Consider the following 17,080-nt stretch of genomic DNA (forward strand, 5'->3'; position numbering starts at 1 on the left):
TCCTGTGGGAGGTGTTGTTACATGGCCTCTTTCTTGCCTTGCCCAATGAGCTCATGTCTGTTTGGGCAGCCCTAACTGTTGTGCTCTGATGCATGCTGCTGCTGGAGATCTTTAAATGGGGAGATCATGGCAGGTGTCACAAGGTAGAGGAGCAATAATGAGTATCCTGGTTTTACAGCAGCTGATGTCTGAATGATGGCCCTTAATTGGGTTCTCTGTGAGTAAATCCTTTTCCTCCAGCCTCTAGAGAGATGGCACTGCCACAGGCGGAGCCTTCACAGTCTCTCCCAGCTGCAGGCTGTGGGTGAGGGGGGGAGGAACCGGAATGCAAGGGGGCAGGTGAGTATATTTCTGAGATCCTTTTTTTGCTACAGGAATAGAAAATTCACTCTGCCTCAGATAATTAGACAGTTCCTCTCTGGACTGCTGTGAAAGGAAAATATTGATTGTGCCATCAAGGGAGGAGAAAGCATCGTTTCTGTTCTATTTCTGAGTCACTCTTTCTGAAATGAGGACAGCATGTTTGCGGAGGGGTTGGAGTGACTCAGGGAAGGGTGAGCTAGCGTCTTTCAGCTCTAGGGCAGCGGTGCCAATCCAGCCACAGCTGATGCAGGGACTAATAGACAGAGTTTTTTACTTTTAGATGATGATTTCCCATCCATCAGGGCCCTGGATGATTTAGGGAGCTGTGAGTGGTGAATACCTTGCTTTTAGATAACACTTTCTCCAAGCGCTTTACATGGCTGGGGCAGTGTTCGTGTTCCCATTATTGTCCATAACAACCCTGAGAGATGGAGTGGGTAAGGCCAACATTGTGAAAAACGGCCACTGATTTTGAGCGCCCAACTTCAGACACCTTGAGATGGGGTTTTCATAGGTGTTAGGCCCCCACAGTCCAACTGAAGCCAATGCTGTCTCACTCTGGGCACCCAGGGCAGGTGCAACCATTTAGGCACTAGGATTTCGGGGGCGGCATTTTCTTCGGCAGCGACCACGGCGGCCAGATCTTCGGCTGCCCCAGTTGCCACCAGCATTTAGGCAGAGGGAGCTGGGACAGGGGAGCATGGGGAGGGCCTCCTGCAGCAGGTAAGGGGGGGGCAGCAAGCAGGGGAACTCCCTGCCCCAGCTCACCCCTGCCCCGCCTCCTCCCCAAGCACGCCACGGCTGCTTCACTTCCATCACCTCCGAGGATTGCGGCACCTAAGCTGATTGGTACTGCAAGCCTGGGAGGTGGGAGAAGTGAAGCAGTGACGGCGTGCTCAGGGAGGAGGCGGGGCAGGGGTGAGCTGCCGCATGGGGGGGCACCTCAGGGCAAAGGGGGGGAGCTGCTGTTGGGGGGGTGCCTCAGGGTGGGGGCTCAGGGACGAGGGAGGACACAAGATGGAAGTTTCGCCTAGGGCAAGAAACATCCTTGCACTGGTCCTTTGGGCACCTAAAATCAGTCAGCACTTCTGAACTTTTGGTTGTTGGTAACTGACTTGCCCTAGGCTGCACAGTAAGTCACTGTCAGTGCTGGGAATAAAACCCAGCCTCCTGCCTCCCAGTCCCCTGCGTTAATCACTAGACCACGTGGATTCCCCTTGGTACAAAATCTGATAGGTCACCACTTTTGTCATCAACAGATAGCTAAGGGTTACTGTCTCTTTCACTTGTAAAGGGTTAACAAACAGTGAACCGGAACACCTGACCAGAAGACCAATCAGGAGACAAGATACTTTCAAATCTGGGTGGAGGGAAGCTTTTGTGTGTGTTCTTTGGCCTTGGTCCGTGTTCTCTCTGGGTTCTGAGAGTGACAACGTACTATAGGGTTTTCTACTTCTGTTCAAATTTAGTAAGTAGGAAAGGTAGAAAGGCGGTTTAGTCTTTTTTTCTTTATTTGAAAATGTGTATCTGGCTGGTAGAATTTTAATGTGTATTTGGCTGGAAGTATTTTAAATTGTATTTCTGCTGCGGGAGGCTTCTCTCTAGAGTCTATAAGCTGAAAGACCCTGTAATATTCCATCTTGAATTTACAGTGATTATCTTTACTCTTTTTCTTTCTTTTATTAAAAGTTTTCTTTTTTAAAGACCTGATTGATTTTTTCCCCTTGTTAAGACTCAAAGAAACTGAGTCTGTGCTCACCAGGGAATTTGTGGGAGAAGGGAAAGAGAGAAGGAGGGGGGGAGGTAAATTTCCTCTTTGTTTTAGATTCACAGAGCTTGAATCTGTATTGCCTCTGGGTGAGGGGGAAAGGGGAGGAGGGAAGCGACATTCCTCCCTGTTTTAAGATTCAAGGAGTTTGAATCACAGTGATCTTCCAGGGTAACCCAGGGAGGGAAAGCCTGGGAGAGGCACCAGTGAGGGAAAGGGTTTACTTTCCTTGTGTTAAGATCCAGGGGGTCTGGGTCTTGGGGGTCCCCAGGGAAGGTTTTGGGGGGACCAGAGTGTATCAGGCACTCCAAGTCCTGATTGGTGGCAGCTATCAGATCTAAGCTGGTAATTAAGCTTAAAGGAATTCATGCTAGTACCTCATTTTTTGGACTCTAATGTTCAGATTGGGGAATTATGCCATGACAACTTTGAATATGGCCCAGGTCTGTAGTGTTTCAAATTCCTAATCACTAGGCCACTGTTCAGCAGTTATGGGTAATAGGTGTGAGGGTCTAGTGGGCAAATGGCTTCATAGTTGCCACCGACTTGTCCCTTTGCTGGCTTTCAGCTGAGAGGCCAAAGGATGAATGGGCCTCTGGAGTCTGCACTCCTGCTCCTAGCCCTATAAGAGGTCTCTGCAGGGCAGAGGGGAGGCACATGGTGTGGACAGGGAAGGACACATTGCTGCTGCCCCCAGTGTCCCTGGTTTGGGGATAGAGAGCTTCATTTTCCAGAAATCCCATCCATTAACATTCATTTGGTAGAAGCCAGCATATTCTGTCCTGAATATTCTGCACCAGCCCCTCTCCTTGTGCTCCCTGCTGCCTCCTCCCGATGCACTTCAGAGAATGGGAAGGAGAACTGAAATAGATCAAGCACAGAACCAGCCCCTGCACCCTTTGTAACTACTACAAAGCCCAGCATCCAGAGGCAGCTTCTGCTTCTCTCCATCTCAGATCATACGCCAAGGGGGAAAGGAGCATGAAGAAAGGGAAAAAGGAAGCATGTGCTGACAGACTTGGCTCAGATGTGTCACTAATTTAGATCTGTGTTGGACAAACCAGTGCATTTTCCTTTCATAACGTTCTGTTTCACTGCATCCTAATAGGCAGCAGGGTACAAAGCATAGCCCGGCTCTGATAAAAGAGCGCTTCATCAGCCAGGCCCATCTCAGGAGGGACGCACTTCCTAAGATTAAAACCTGCCAGGATGAGTTTGATTTGAAATTACAAAGTGAGATGAAGGGAAATACAAGTGGGGAGATGGCACATTTTTCACTTTGAGCAAAAAGGGCAAACAAAAGAAACTTCAATGCAGCTAGCGACAAGAAGCACCAGATTGATGGGCCCCAGGTTATGAGAACGAGGAGCCGATGGAAGATCTGAGCCCGAGGGAGACTTTCAGGCCCAAGAAGGAGAATTGTCCTCTTAAATCTCTGCACATTTTATAACTGCCCACCTGGCAGATCTGAGCTTCCTGAAGAGAGAACAGGCAGCTGGTCCTATTTCTGCCTAACAGCTGGCAAAAGCCAGGGGTCACTTTTTACTCCCACCCTCATGGATGTAGTGACAGCAGCGTCAAGTAAGGTACATCTGTCTAGGTTAGATACCCACGTCCCTTTTATCATCCTGACTCTCTTCTTAGGTTTCTTCCCTGCCAAACTGCAGAGTGTGTGTGACCCTGGGGGGTTACATCCTTCGGCTGCTAACGTAGATAGCTTATTAATATGAGATAGCAACCGCAAGTGCTTCAGATGTGATCTCTCTGATCGAGGCCTGCCCCAAAGAACTTCTAGTCTAACTCAATGACTTACCAACAAAAAGGAGAGGGGAAAAAGGATCCAGGATTTTGTAAAAGGCTTCAAAGACTCCTGACTGCCCCTTTTAGTGTTTCTTCATTTTAACCCTCATGTTCTCTCGCTTTTTTTTAGTCTTAGTTTAACTCTTGCCTACATTTGTAATGGGCTTTACTTTTTTGGGGTTAAACCTGGCCTGTTTCCATTGGCTTGTTGTTTACAGAGGTGTGAGTTCCCCTGCTACTGTTCTGTCTCATGTGTAGATGTCAGAGCTCAATGTCCAGCTTTGGAACCAGAGGACGGTCTCTGTATCCAGGGAGACTAGGTGGTGGAAAATGCCCTCCAGATGGAAGGTTGGGCACTCTTCCACCACGAGTTACTATCTGCAATGCTGGCACCCCCAACAGTCACAGCATGGGAAGGAAATCAGGCCAAGCTGCAGCATAGTTGTGGCAACTCTGGAGGAGCCAGCGAATAGCTTGCTGAGCCTGGTCTAGGATCTACACTCAAGTGGACAAAGAGGAAGGTGCAGCAATGGGCTCCTGAATTTACTTAGGGCTTGTCTTTTGGACTATGGAGGTGTGACTAGCGGAGCGTACCAAAGTGCTGCGCTGTAACTCTCCTGCATGGATGCTGTGGGCACGAACTGAAAGGTTCCTAGTGCATGATAACATAGCCCTCGTCGGACAGGATTACGTCCCTGCAATTCACCCCCCCACCCCATAGTCTGAACTCCAGGGCAGTGCAGACAGAGACTGTGTGTGTTTGACTGTCTTTCCAAACTGATGCGTCCACTTTGTAAGGATATAGTCTTGAGTTTCCTGGTGGTGCTGATCATCCATGCATGGTGAAAGGCCAGTGGGGCTCTTGTCCAAGAGTGCGTGAGCTGTCTTAACAAAGGGGTGTCAAGAGATCAGCTGTGGTGTCAAACATGGGATTCCTCCCCTAAATATGAGCAGACCTATGAGTTAGCACAGTGCTAGCAACTGTTGAGAAACTGGGATCCTAAATGGAAAAAACCCAGCCAGTAAGCAAATGATGATATGTGCTTCATGCTGAGGAAATCTCACTTCTGTGGAGTAACCCTGATCCCAGGGTGGCTCCTGACAACAGCCTGGTTCTAGCAAAGCAAGATGTTGCTGCGTACACTGGTCTGTGAGTGCTCTGTTGGCTGGTTAATGCCGGGGGTGGGGGGGGTTAGTGGAGCACTGATCACACTGCTCCCTACTCTGCCCAAGGTCTGCTTTTCAGACACGCTCAGCATCCAAAAGCCAATGTGGTCAATTGGAGCTGCAGGTGCTCAGCACCTCTGAACAGGAGGCCCTGGAGCTGTTAGGCCTTCTGCCTCTCTCCATAAAACAAACCCTAATCAGCACCTGTGCGATTAGTGCCATCACTGTACACTTGGGAGCCACTATCAACAGAGCCCACGTTAAACTAGAAATCAGTCAGTTATTTATACCGGGCCAGCCACATGCAAACTATGCCTGAGGATACAGCCTCTGCCCCACAGCGCTCGGGACGGGAGTAGCCAAAACCCAGTGACAGAGCGGTGAAGGAATGTAACTCAAAAGTGCAGGCCTTTGAAGTACACTGTGCCCCTCCCTACCCCCCAAGTAGCTTTGGGTGAAATGGGAAGAAGGCTGGTATAGGTTTTAACGAGTGACCAGTTCAGCACAGGGAGGACCAGAGTGCATAAGCATCACTGAAGAGAGGGTTTACTTGGTCAAAGTGCTGTAGTAACAGTAGGCCTGAGTCAGAGGGGGTTTGTGATGTAGCCAGTGACTTGAATTTATTGTGTGGTTATGATTAACTAACCTTATGTCACACATAATCATTGTATATTAAATAGGGTTAAATTGTAGGATTACAGAAGTATAAATTGCAAAGGTGCAGTTGCCTTTTATAGTATATCAGGGTTGGAAGGGACCTCAGAAGATCATCTAATCTAACTGCCTACTCAAGGTAGGACCAATCTCCAGACAGATTTTTATTCCACTTCCCTAATTGGCTCCCTCAAGGATTGAACTCACAACCCTGGATTTAGCAGGTTAATGCTCAAACCACTGAGCTAGCCCTCCCTACACCACCACCAATATTGATTAGTCATTAGAAGAGATAATTATGTATTAGGTATCTAAGTAAGTAGGGCTGAAACACAAGATCTGTAGGCTGAGGCCTGCAAGATTTTAGCTTAGCTATTTTAGGCCTTGGAGATAAGCAATCCTGACATAAGTAAGTGACCAAAGAATTACAAGGTTACAGGAAAAGATGTACCAATGGGTGATATTACAAAAAATTAACAGTAAAAGTAAATTTTTGCTTACAAGATGCCCAGTAGTCACATTTTTCTAACATGTGCCCTAACCACAGAGTGCACTATGTGTATAAATGCTAATGTGGTACTGTCAGAATTACATTATAAAAAGCAGGGGTGGGGGAATTGAGCTCACTATGGGAAACTCCAGCAGGGACTATTCCTCTGCTGCTGATCAGTCCATGAGACACCCATCAGACCCTAACACTGTTGTTAAGGATGTGAGTATAACTATATTTGCACCTTCGCATAGGTCTGTATAGAATGTTTATATGCTTGGGTAATCATAACTTTAATTGTAACTTGAATAAAACTTGTAAAACAGTCTAGAGCTTGTACTTGTGAATGTCTGTGTGGTCACTACCCTTGGTCTTTATGTGTTCCTAGAAACTCTAAATCTGAAGCAAGTAGCAGAGGTAACTTCCACTCTGTTAAGCTTCAAACTGTAGCCACCAGAGCCAAACCCATGGTGGTATAATACCACATTACAAAATTCTCTTTAAATAAAATAAAAACCTACAGTGACTAACCAGGGGGAGAGAGAGTTGTTTCTCCTCCTAACAGTGTAGGTGGGATGGGAAGAGAAAGACTTGCAGTTCTCCTCTGAACCTGGGCCCAGAGCAGGCCACCACCAGCCCCCTTCTCAGTCCTCATTGGAAAGGGGGAAAGAGATCCTTATGGTTAGGCAGGGAGCAGAGGTGGAGGAGGTGACAGAAAGAAGCAGAAGTGGAGGGGATGGGCAGTGAGCGGAGAAGGAGGAAGAAACAAAGAGGCTGAAGGCAGGGTTTGCTGCTGACCAGGGGAGGCTTCAGGCACCAGCACAGCAAGCGTGTGCCTGGGGCAGCAAGCCGCAGGAGGGGCACCTGCCGGTCTCTGTGAGGGTGGCAGTCAGGCTGCCTTTGGTGGCATGCCTGCGGGAGGTCTGCTGGTTCCACAGCTTCGGCGGCAATTCAGTGGCAGGTATGTTGAAGGTACGAGACTGGCAGACCTCCTGCAGGCATGCCACCGAATCCGTGTTACCAGTGGACCTCCCACAGGCATGCTGCCGAAGGCTGCCTGACTGCCATGCTTGGGGCAGCAAAATACATAGAGCCGCCCCTGGCCTCTCAGGCTCACCCATAGGCTCCTGAGGACAGACATTGGGTAGCATTTTCAAAATTCATAGATTCTAGGGCTGGAAGGGACCTTGACAGGTCATCGAGTCCAGTCCCCTGCCCTCATGGCAGGACCAAATACTGTCTAGAGCATCCCTGATAGACATTTATCTAACCTACTCTTAAATATCTCCAGAGATGGAGATTCCACAACCTCCCTAGGCAATTTATTCCAGTATTTAAACCACCCTGACAGTTTAGGAACTTTTTCCTAATGTCCAAACTGAACCTCCCTTGCTGCAGTTTAAGCCATTGCTTCTTGTTCTATCTCTTAGAGGCTAAGATGAACAAGTTTTCTCCCTCCTCCTTATGGCACCTTTTTGTCATAAACAGTGGTTAAGGTGTTAATGTCTCTTTTACTTGTAAAAGGTTAAGAAGCTCAGTAAACCTGGCTGACACCTGACCAGCGGACCAATAGGGCACACAGATACTTTCAAATCTTGGTGGAGGGAAGTCTTTTGTTGTGTTTTTTGTTTGGTTCATTGTTCGCTCTCGGGATGAGAGGGATGGGATATCATTCCACGTTTCCAATCTTTCTGAATCAGTCTTTCATGTTTCAAAATTGTAAGTAGTAGACAGCAAGTGGATTAGTCTTATGTTGTTTTTCTCAACTTGTAAATGTGTCTTTTTGCTGGAGGATTTTTTACCTCTGTTTGCTGTAACTTTGAATCTAAGGCTGGGGGAGGGCCCTCCAGTCTATATGAATCTGAGTACCCTTAAAGCATTTTCCATCCTGATTTTACAGAGATAACTTTTACTGTTTTTCTTTCTTTTTAAGAACCTGATTGATTTTTCCTTGTTTTAAGATCCAAGGAGTTTGGATCGGTGTGAAGCCTCTCAAGGCAACCCAGGGCGGGAAAGTCTAGGGGAAAAGGAGGGGATGGTTTAATTTCTCCTTGTTTAAGACCAAGGGGTTTGGGTCTGGGTTTCCCCAGGGAAGGTTTTGGGGGAACAGAAAGTGTGCCTGTCATAAACAGATAGTAGGAGTTAGTAGAACAAAAGTACTTTATATCTCTTTTGACTGTAAGGGTTAACAAGTTCAGTGAGCCTGGCTGTCACTTGACAGAGGACCAGTCAGGGGACAGGATCTTTGAAATCTTGAGGGAGGGAAGTTTTTGTGTGTGCTGTTAGTTTTTGGTTGTGTTCACTCTGGGGCTCAGAGGGACCAGACGTGCACCAGGTTTCTCTCCAATCTCCCGGATACAGGTTTCATAGATTCCAAACAGTAAGTATTAGGTAGATAAGGCAGTTAGGTTTATGTTTGTTTTCTTTATTTGCAAATGTGTATTTGACTGGGAGGAATTCAAATTTGTATTTGGCTGAAAGGATTTTAATTTGTACTTGTATACTTAGGCTGGGAGGGTTATTCCTAGTGTCATAGCTGAAAGACTCATACCTATCCTCTTAATTTAGAAGATAATTTTTACTGTTTTTCTCCTTTTTAATAAAAGTTATTGTTTAAGAACCTGATTGTTTTTTTATTCTGGTGTGAGACCCCAGGGGACGGGGTCTGGATCACCAGGGAATGGTGGGGAGAAAAGAGGGAAGGGGGAGAGAAAGACTAATTTTCCCTATATTAAGGATTACTGACTCTCTCAGCGGACAGTCTGGGAGGGGAGAGAGAAGGAGGGGTAAGGTGCATTTTCCTCTCTGTTAAGATTCAAGGAGTTTGAATCACAGTGATCTTCCAGGGTAACCCAGGGAGGGGAAGCCTGGGAGAGGCAATGGTGGGGGAAAGGGTTTACTTTCCTTGTGGTAAGATCCAGAGGGTCTGGGTCTTGGGTTCCCAGGCAAGGTCTTGGGGGACCAGAGCGTACCAGGCACTGGAATTCCTGGTTGGTGCAGCACTACAGGTTCTAAGCTGGTAATCAAGCTTAGAGGAATTCATTGCTGGTACGCCATCTTTTGGACGCTAAAGGTTTAGGGTGGGGAATTATACCATGACAGTGCCAAGACACTAAATTCTGGCTGGTGGCAGCAACCAGATTTAAGCTAGTAATTAAGCTTAAAAGTGTTCATGCAGGTCCACTTTTTGTACCTAAAGTTCAAAGTGGGGGAAAGACTCTTGACACTTTTAGATCCTGAAAACTGCTATCATGTCTCCTCTCAGTCTTCTCTTTTCCAAACTAAACAAACCCAATGTTTTCAGCCTTCCTTCACAGGTCATGTTCTCTAGACTTTAATCATTCTTGTTGCTCTTCTCTGGACCCGCTTCAACTTCTCCACATCTTCTGAAATGGCGGTGCCCAGAACTGGACACAATATTCCAGTTGAGGCCTAACCAGCTGTGATGGAGTAGGGCTGTCTGTGTGGGGTATGGGAGAGCAGGGATGTCTTTAGGTGAGGGACAGGACTTTAAGCCTGTAACCTGAGCAGGCAGGGGGGAGGGGGTGAGCACCTTTTGCTGAGGAAACGGGACAAAGGAATCAGCTGGCGGAGGAGGGGCAGATCAATTTGGGTTTTGGGGCTGTGGGGTGGAATTCAGGGTATCCTAGCTAGGATCCAAGCACCCTGAAAGCCCAGAGAGGATTTGATGGAGGGGTCCTGACTGTTCCTGCAAGCTCTGCTGTAACCTGCGTTCCTGTTGTCCAATAAACCTTCTGTTTTACTGGCTGGCTAAAAGTCACTGTGGGGACCAGGAAGAGGGGTGCAGGGCCGGACTCCCCCACAGTCCGTGACACCAGCACAGAGTAGAGCGGAAGAATAATTTCTCGTGTCTTGCTCACAACACACCTGTTAATGCATCCCAGAATCACATTTGCTTTTTTTTGAAACAGCATCACACTGTTGACTCATAAATGCACCTAAAATGCACCTAAGGAACTCAGGAAGCTGAGAACCAGTGATTTTTTTCTCCAAACATAAATGAATTTTCATTGGGACTCTCATAAAATCCTAGAAGATGCAGGGCTGGAAGGCACCTCAAGGGACTGAGAAAATGTTGGCTCTTGTTCTCAATGTTCTGCACCGAGGTACTCAGGGCAGGCATACTTGGGCTGAGACCCTCTCCCTCCCACACCTCCTCCGTAGATGGTCACCCCAACTCCTTCCCTCTCAGGAGATATAGAAGAGGGTCCCTAGTGGGCAGAGAACTCCACCTCCCTGGGGAGCCATTGCAGGATCTGGCCAGCTGCTCCCTGCGCCTGGCTCTGTTGCTGACCGCCCCATGCAGTGTCAGAGTGAGGTGTGTGAGTGGCAGCCCAGCAGGGGAGAGAAGGCATGGTGGTAAGGTAGGCCAGGGTAGCAGAAGAAGCCTATTATGGGGGAGGCTGCAGGACCCTGTCTCAGCACCCCTCCCAGTGGCCACACACTGTCCTGCCTTCGCACCACATTACCCTCCCCAGAGACCTGGGAATTAGCCAATCCCAGCAGCCAGCCACCTAGAGTATAGCTGATTTCCTAGTGTAAGGGGGATGGTCCTACTACTGTGGGGAACTTTCCTGGCTTATGCACTAACCTGGTGGAATTGCTAGTGAAAGGATCTGAGTCCTCGCTCCAACTCCTTTCACCCAGAGGCCTGCCTGACCTTGAGAGCCTCCCTTCGCTCACTCTCCCCAGCTGCTCACCACACTTGGCTCACATGTTCCTCATGGCACAGCGAGTGTCTGCTCCCCAGTGCTGGGCCCGCAGCTCCCCACTGTAGCTCAGCTCTGGCTCACAGTCGGCATGGCTCCAGCTCCCAGCTCTGGGCTGCTCTAGCTGCAGCTCCGCTCTGCCTTCTGGGCTGCTTCTCTGGCCCCTCTGGTTCTGACTACTGCTGCTCTGCCTCCAGCTCAGCTCAGGCTTCTGCTCTCTCCTTAGCTCTGCCCTACTCTGGCTTAGGCAGCTCCAGCTCACAGGGAGGCTGGGACGCTGGAACCCTAACTTGGTCACTGACGTGCCTGCTTCCCCTCCCCCCCCCCCCACTCACACATGTTGTATCTATTGGCTTCCCATTTTCTACTGCATCAAATTCTACCTTCTTGTCCTCACTCTCTGACCAGCAGACACTTCCCCAGTTTTTCATCCAAACACTGGCCTCTCTGTGCTGCAACCACATCTGATTTGCAATACTATGTAGTCCCTGGGATCCTGGCTCCTGATGTCCTGGATCAGGCCACTGGTCAATCCCATGCCCAGTATTCCAGCTTCTGCTGTAAGGGACGCATGGCAGTGTGGTCCCTGGGCCTGTCTATTTAGACAGTAAGCTCTTTGGGCCAGGAACTGTCTTGTACTATATGCTGGTACACAACGTAAGGTCCCACTCTCTGGTGAGGCCTCTAGGCACCACTGCAGTACAAATAATGTAACACATCAGACCCTTAGACTATTGCTTCTATCTAGTGGACAGTAGCTGATGGGACCCCCCCACCCATGCTACTGGTCACCTGTGCCTCGCTATGGCTGGGAGGGGGAGTCCTTATTACCTCCTTGGGGGCTAGTTGATGGGCTGAGATTTCATTACACTTCTTTTAGTTTGCACAGCTTCAAAAGTGATTATTGGCCATCAAATTATCTTTTTAAATCCAGCTATGATTTCCAGCATGGTGGCCCCATGGGGCACTGACTCCGCCAGGCTAACTAGATGCCCATTTCCCTCGCTTTGTTTCCCATTTACTTTCTTTCACTATGATTCAAGTGATCCCACTCCCTGAGTTATGAATCGGTCAAACTGGTAAGATTTTACCAAATGGTAAAAAAGGAAACGAAAACCTTGGAACTGCTCTAACTTTCATCTCTTTTATTCAAGTCCTGCCAGGCCTTGAATCATTTTTGTTGGCTTCTCTGACTGTTTCCAGCCTCTCCAGGGGACCTGTTAGTAACTCCACAGAGCAGTTCACTGTTATTCAAAATCATTATATTTTCTCTCTTTTGAGCATCTTTACTTTTTAAACATCTACTGTGCACTGGGCAAAATGAACTCCATGGGGACTCCTGAATCTTTCCCCTAAAAAGCTACTATGAATTCAGAGGCTCTAAGTTTAGGTTCTTTTCCCCAAAGTGTATTTCTTTGCAGTGACCTAAGTTAACTGTAATATCCCATGGTGTTGCCCAGCCACTGGCTGGATTACATCCTCCAGCCTCCCTCACAAGCATCCTGGGGTTTTACTGATCTAAATAGCTTTGTGCCATTTGCACAGTGTGCTCCCATTCTGTCCACATCCAACTCATCTAGGATACATTTCTGTTTCTTGCTCTTTTATTAACTCTTTCATCTTATAAAACATAATGGGACCTTCAGAGAAGCTTCTGAACAGGTTTCTTGTATGTTTCCTTCTTTTATGGCTCAAGTACAATAGAAATGTCAGATATTAACATGCTGCTTTAGAATGAAATGTACATATGAACAATACACGGATCAAGGAACATGCTGAGTTTCTTACAGAATGTGCTATAGTGTGCACAGAAGCCCCAGGGAGGAGGGGTGAGTTGGGAGCCTGCCTACGCCCCATCAGGGTGAGGTGTGGGGAGGCAAGAAAAGAAGTGCAGGGAGGACTGGCCAAGGTGAGGAGGTGTCATAAATAGATAGCTAAGGGTTAATGTTTCTTTCACCTGTAAAGGGTTAACAAGGAGAACCAAACACCTGACCAGAGGACCAATCAGGAAACCGGATTTTTCAAAGTCAGGGAGGGAATTTTTGGGGTCTGAGTCTTTTTGTCTGTATCTCAGCTATGAGAAGGTTCTTTCTATCTTCTAATCTTCTGTTTCCAAATTGTAAGTACAGGTAGAAAAACAATATAGGCTTTTATGTTGTTTTGGTTGTATTTACATGTGTGTAGCTTGCTGGAATGTTTCAAATTGGATATCTTTTTGAATCAGACTGTTTATTCATTATTCTTATAAGCAATAGCCTGTATTGTCACTTGATGCAGAGATTATATTCTTATGTCTTTTTCTTTCTTTTTATATAAAGTTTCTTTTAAGACTTGTTTGAGTTTTTCTCTCTGGTAGGCTAAGGAACGAAGGGGAGGGAATTCTCTTTGTGTTAGATCTACGGAGGGTGAAACTCTGCAGCACCAGGGAATTGGTGGGAGGGGAAGAGATAGAATCATTTCTGTTTCCTTGTATTTGGGGTTTGTCTCTTTGTGGAATAGAGGAGAGACATGCTTCTTGGTATTGTGATGTAAAGAGACCTCGCATCAGTACTCTCAGGTTAGCCCAGAGAGGAAAGTCTGGGTGGGAGAGAGAGGGGGAAGGGAAGTGGGTTATTTCCCTTTGTTGTGAGACTCAGAGTCTCTGAGTCTTGGGGTCTCTCCAGGGAAGGTTTTGGGGAGACCAGAGGGAGCCAAAACCCTGGAATTTTTTGGATGGTGGCAGCGAGATCAAAGCTAAGCTGGTAATTAAGCTTAGAAGGGTTCATGCTAGGCACCCAGATTTCTGGACGCTAAGGTCCAGATTTGGGAGTTAGGCTTATGATAGGAGGGTTTAAGATGTGGCGTCTGAGGCACAAAGTGGAGCTCAGGTTGAAGCAGAAAGTGTCTCTTTCCAGTAAGCTTTCTGGGGCAAAGACCGTGCCTCTATATCCATCTGTGAAGCACCTAGCGTGTTACTGGCACTGTACACATAAGTAATAGGCTGTGAGCAGGGCTAAGTGGCACTGGCATTTCCAGTGTGGGTCCTGTCCAGCACAGAGCCTTACACAGACACTTCTTCCTGCTCCCAGCCTGGGGTTTTGTCTCCATCGCTTCTCATTCAGTCTCCAACCCTGGAACATATATTTTCTCCTTCTCTGGCTTTTGGCCAGTGACAAACAGTATTTTTGGCAGGAGGTTATACACAAAGCTGAGTTAAGAGGTTTTTTTGCTGATCTCCTTATTTGTCTGTGACCAGCATTAATAGGATCAGGCCAGTTCCAGCAGAGGGGGTTGTTATTTACCTGGAAGTAGATGCACTGGGGGCAGAACAGGATATTTTCTTCTGGGTGTTGGCCTAAATGGCAGTACCTGGAGTGTTTCATTGCTCACTGCTAAAGCTAAAGGTAAAGTACGTAGCCTCGGGGCTAGCACTCCGGCCTAGGGTTCTATGGCCCCGGAGGCCCCTGATCTCAGTGACCTAGTCAGCTCTCAGTGCCTCTGTTTCACACACGGCCTTTGTCTGTTCTGGCTCCTGAGACAGACTGTGTTTTCTTTCGAGCCGGAGCTCTTACTGTGTGTCTTTACAGAACCTAGCACAACAGTTGGGCCACTAGGTGCTACTGTGACGACGATAATACACAAGACTTGTGAGGCTTTTCCCAACCAGCTTCTACACGTGAAATGATGACACACAATTACCAACCCCAGTGACCTTTTGCTGTCTTATTTAGAATGGATGTATGACTGCAGAGCTAGGTCTGAATCACCAAGGGCTGAGCCATGGCTTGGTAAATGAGACTAGGGTAAAGCCTGGTGGTAGAGCTGATAGCTGAGGTTCTGCAGATTGAGTCCCAGAGCTCTCTCTTTATTTAGGGCTGCACTGTGTCCTCGAAGTTTATGGCAATTAAAGGGACAGTTGCCAGCCTGTGGCACTAAAACTGAAGTGTTTTCCCCACACCAGGAGCCCTGACCAATCTCTCTTGCAATGAGCCTGTGAGCCCGCTCTCCTAAAAGGAAGAGCAGGCAATGAGTTAATTGCCTCCTGCCCTCTCTTCCCCATGTGCCTCAAAATCAGACCAGGGCTATGATATACTAGGTGGTGGGATTCGCAGTGCAGGACTAGAACATGAACATGTTGTTTTGAAAACTATACATGGCTGCAGCAGGCCCTGCAGCTGAACTAAAAAGATCTCTTCCACATTCTTCCTTAAGTGAAACATGCTCCTCCCAGCCTCAGAATCCAGGACTTTCAGCCTGTGCTGAGTTCTTTACTAGCAGGATATTGTTAGCCAGTTGTCCAAGGTGTAAAGGAGAATGGAGTCTACTGTTCATGTAAAAGGGAAAGACCCTGTACAGAGCATCCAAGCCTGGATCCCTCCACTCATGGAGCTGCTCAGCAGCCCTTGCAAGCGTTGTGTCCTTTGCTCCATACAAAAGTGTGAATCCCACTAGCAGTGGCCTTTGGGTGCAGAGTGCTGAGCTTTGGCGTGAAGGTCTCTGCTATACATGGCCACTTTTGGATAGATAAGCAATCAGTGCTACAATCACACCAACATAGACCCCTGTGCCGATGGTGATGGAGAGCGCAGCAAGGAAGAGGGCCCGCCGGGAGGCTGAACTTGCCATGTGGAAGTCCCCCTTGGAGACAGCCTTACTGGTCTGGAAAGAGAAGACAATGCGTAAGTGACTATTAACGCCATCTAACCCCTTTGGGGAGAGGAATGACTGTTCACTTACTCCAGGGAACAGCACTGACTCCCAACCCTTACCCTCCTCTTCCCTTCTGTGCAACTTTACTTTGACACAGCTTTCCTTTAAAAGGTAGGTTTGAGGGGTTGAGAAGTTTGAAGTACATGTGTGCATCTGATATTCTTAAATTCCACTCTCATAGTACAGGGATAATTGCATCAGCTCTTCCCAGCACAGTACACCTCTACCCCGATATAACACTGTCCTCAGGAGCGAAAAAATCTTACTACGTTATAGGTGAAACTGCGTTATATCAAACTTGCTTTGATCCACCAAAGTGCGCAGCCCTGCCCCCCCCCGCCCCGAGTGCTGCTTTACTGCATTATATCCGAATTCATGTTATATCAGGTCGTGTTATATGGGGATAGAGATGTATTTCTTGGTGAGTAGCTACAGCTATCCATACATTTGTAGATGGATCAGTCTTTGAACTGGTTGTGTTTGGACTTTTGAATATGTTACTTCGTGCACTTGTGGTCCTGAAATGTAAATGCAATGGAACTTCATGATGTCATGCCAGAAGGACTGTACATGCAGAGATACTAGCTATATTGTACTAATAGTCTTCAGTATGTTGGCTAATCAGGAATATGTAAATTATTTCTGGTTACATTGTATTAAAAAAGGGATAAAAAAGAATAGTGAAACAATATAATGTCATTGCATATACTGGCGGGTCACCCTCCTCTGGTGTTCAGTTCTGGCCACATCATTTCAAAAAGGATATGGCAGTTATAGAAAGAGTTTGAAGGGGAGCAATGAAATGATCAGAGGCCTAGAAATACTTTCATGTGGTAGAGGTTAAAAGGGTCTTTCCAGGCCTTTGATCATTTCCATCAAATGAAAATATTCACAATATAGTGAATAGGATAAAGCATGTAAATGGTGCACTGCCCTTTACACTTTCTCATAATCTCAGAGCACAGGGACATTTACTGAAATTAAAAGGCAATACATTTAAAAGTGATAAAAGGAAATATAGTTTTTTCCCACAATGCATAAATAACCCATGGAACTCACTGCCACATGATATAAGGACATAGTGGAGTCAACATGTATATGAAAAACAAGAATACTGCAGATACATTAGCTAGGATAAACCAATCATTGACTGATAGGAGTGAAGAATATTCCCCCAGAGGCAGATTATTCCATAATTGATTGTTATGGGAATTTACACCTTGGCATTTGGTTCTGGGTACAAGCAGGGAAAAGGCAGCAGACAGCCTGGACCATGGATCTGGCAGTAACTGTGTTCCTAGTCATTTTTTAATTGCTGTTACCTTTTCCTGTTTCTTCTATTGCACCCAGGGCAGGCGCTACCGTTTAGGCAGCCTAGTCAATCGCCTAGGGCACCAGGATTATTCGGGGGGCGGCATT

General features: G+C 47.2%; 1 protein-coding gene across 1 annotated transcript in view; it reads right to left on the minus strand.

The window, feature by feature from the left end:
* Positions 1-15,437: 15,437 nt before the first annotated feature.
* The window catches only part of SYNDIG1L (synapse differentiation inducing 1 like), a 53,498-nt gene continuing 51,855 nt past the window's right edge, over positions 15,438-17,080 (minus strand). Inside the window, exon 4 of the mRNA XM_032801953.2 lies at positions 15,438-15,610. Coding sequence (XP_032657844.1) covers positions 15,452-15,610 — 159 coding nt within the window. The 3' untranslated portion in view covers positions 15,438-15,451. The remainder of the gene's footprint in view (positions 15,611-17,080) is intronic.

The sequence above is a fragment of the Chelonoidis abingdonii genome, chromosome 4 (assembly GCF_003597395.2).
Source record: "Chelonoidis abingdonii isolate Lonesome George chromosome 4, CheloAbing_2.0, whole genome shotgun sequence".
NCBI classification, from domain to species: domain Eukaryota; kingdom Metazoa; phylum Chordata; order Testudines; family Testudinidae; genus Chelonoidis; species Chelonoidis abingdonii.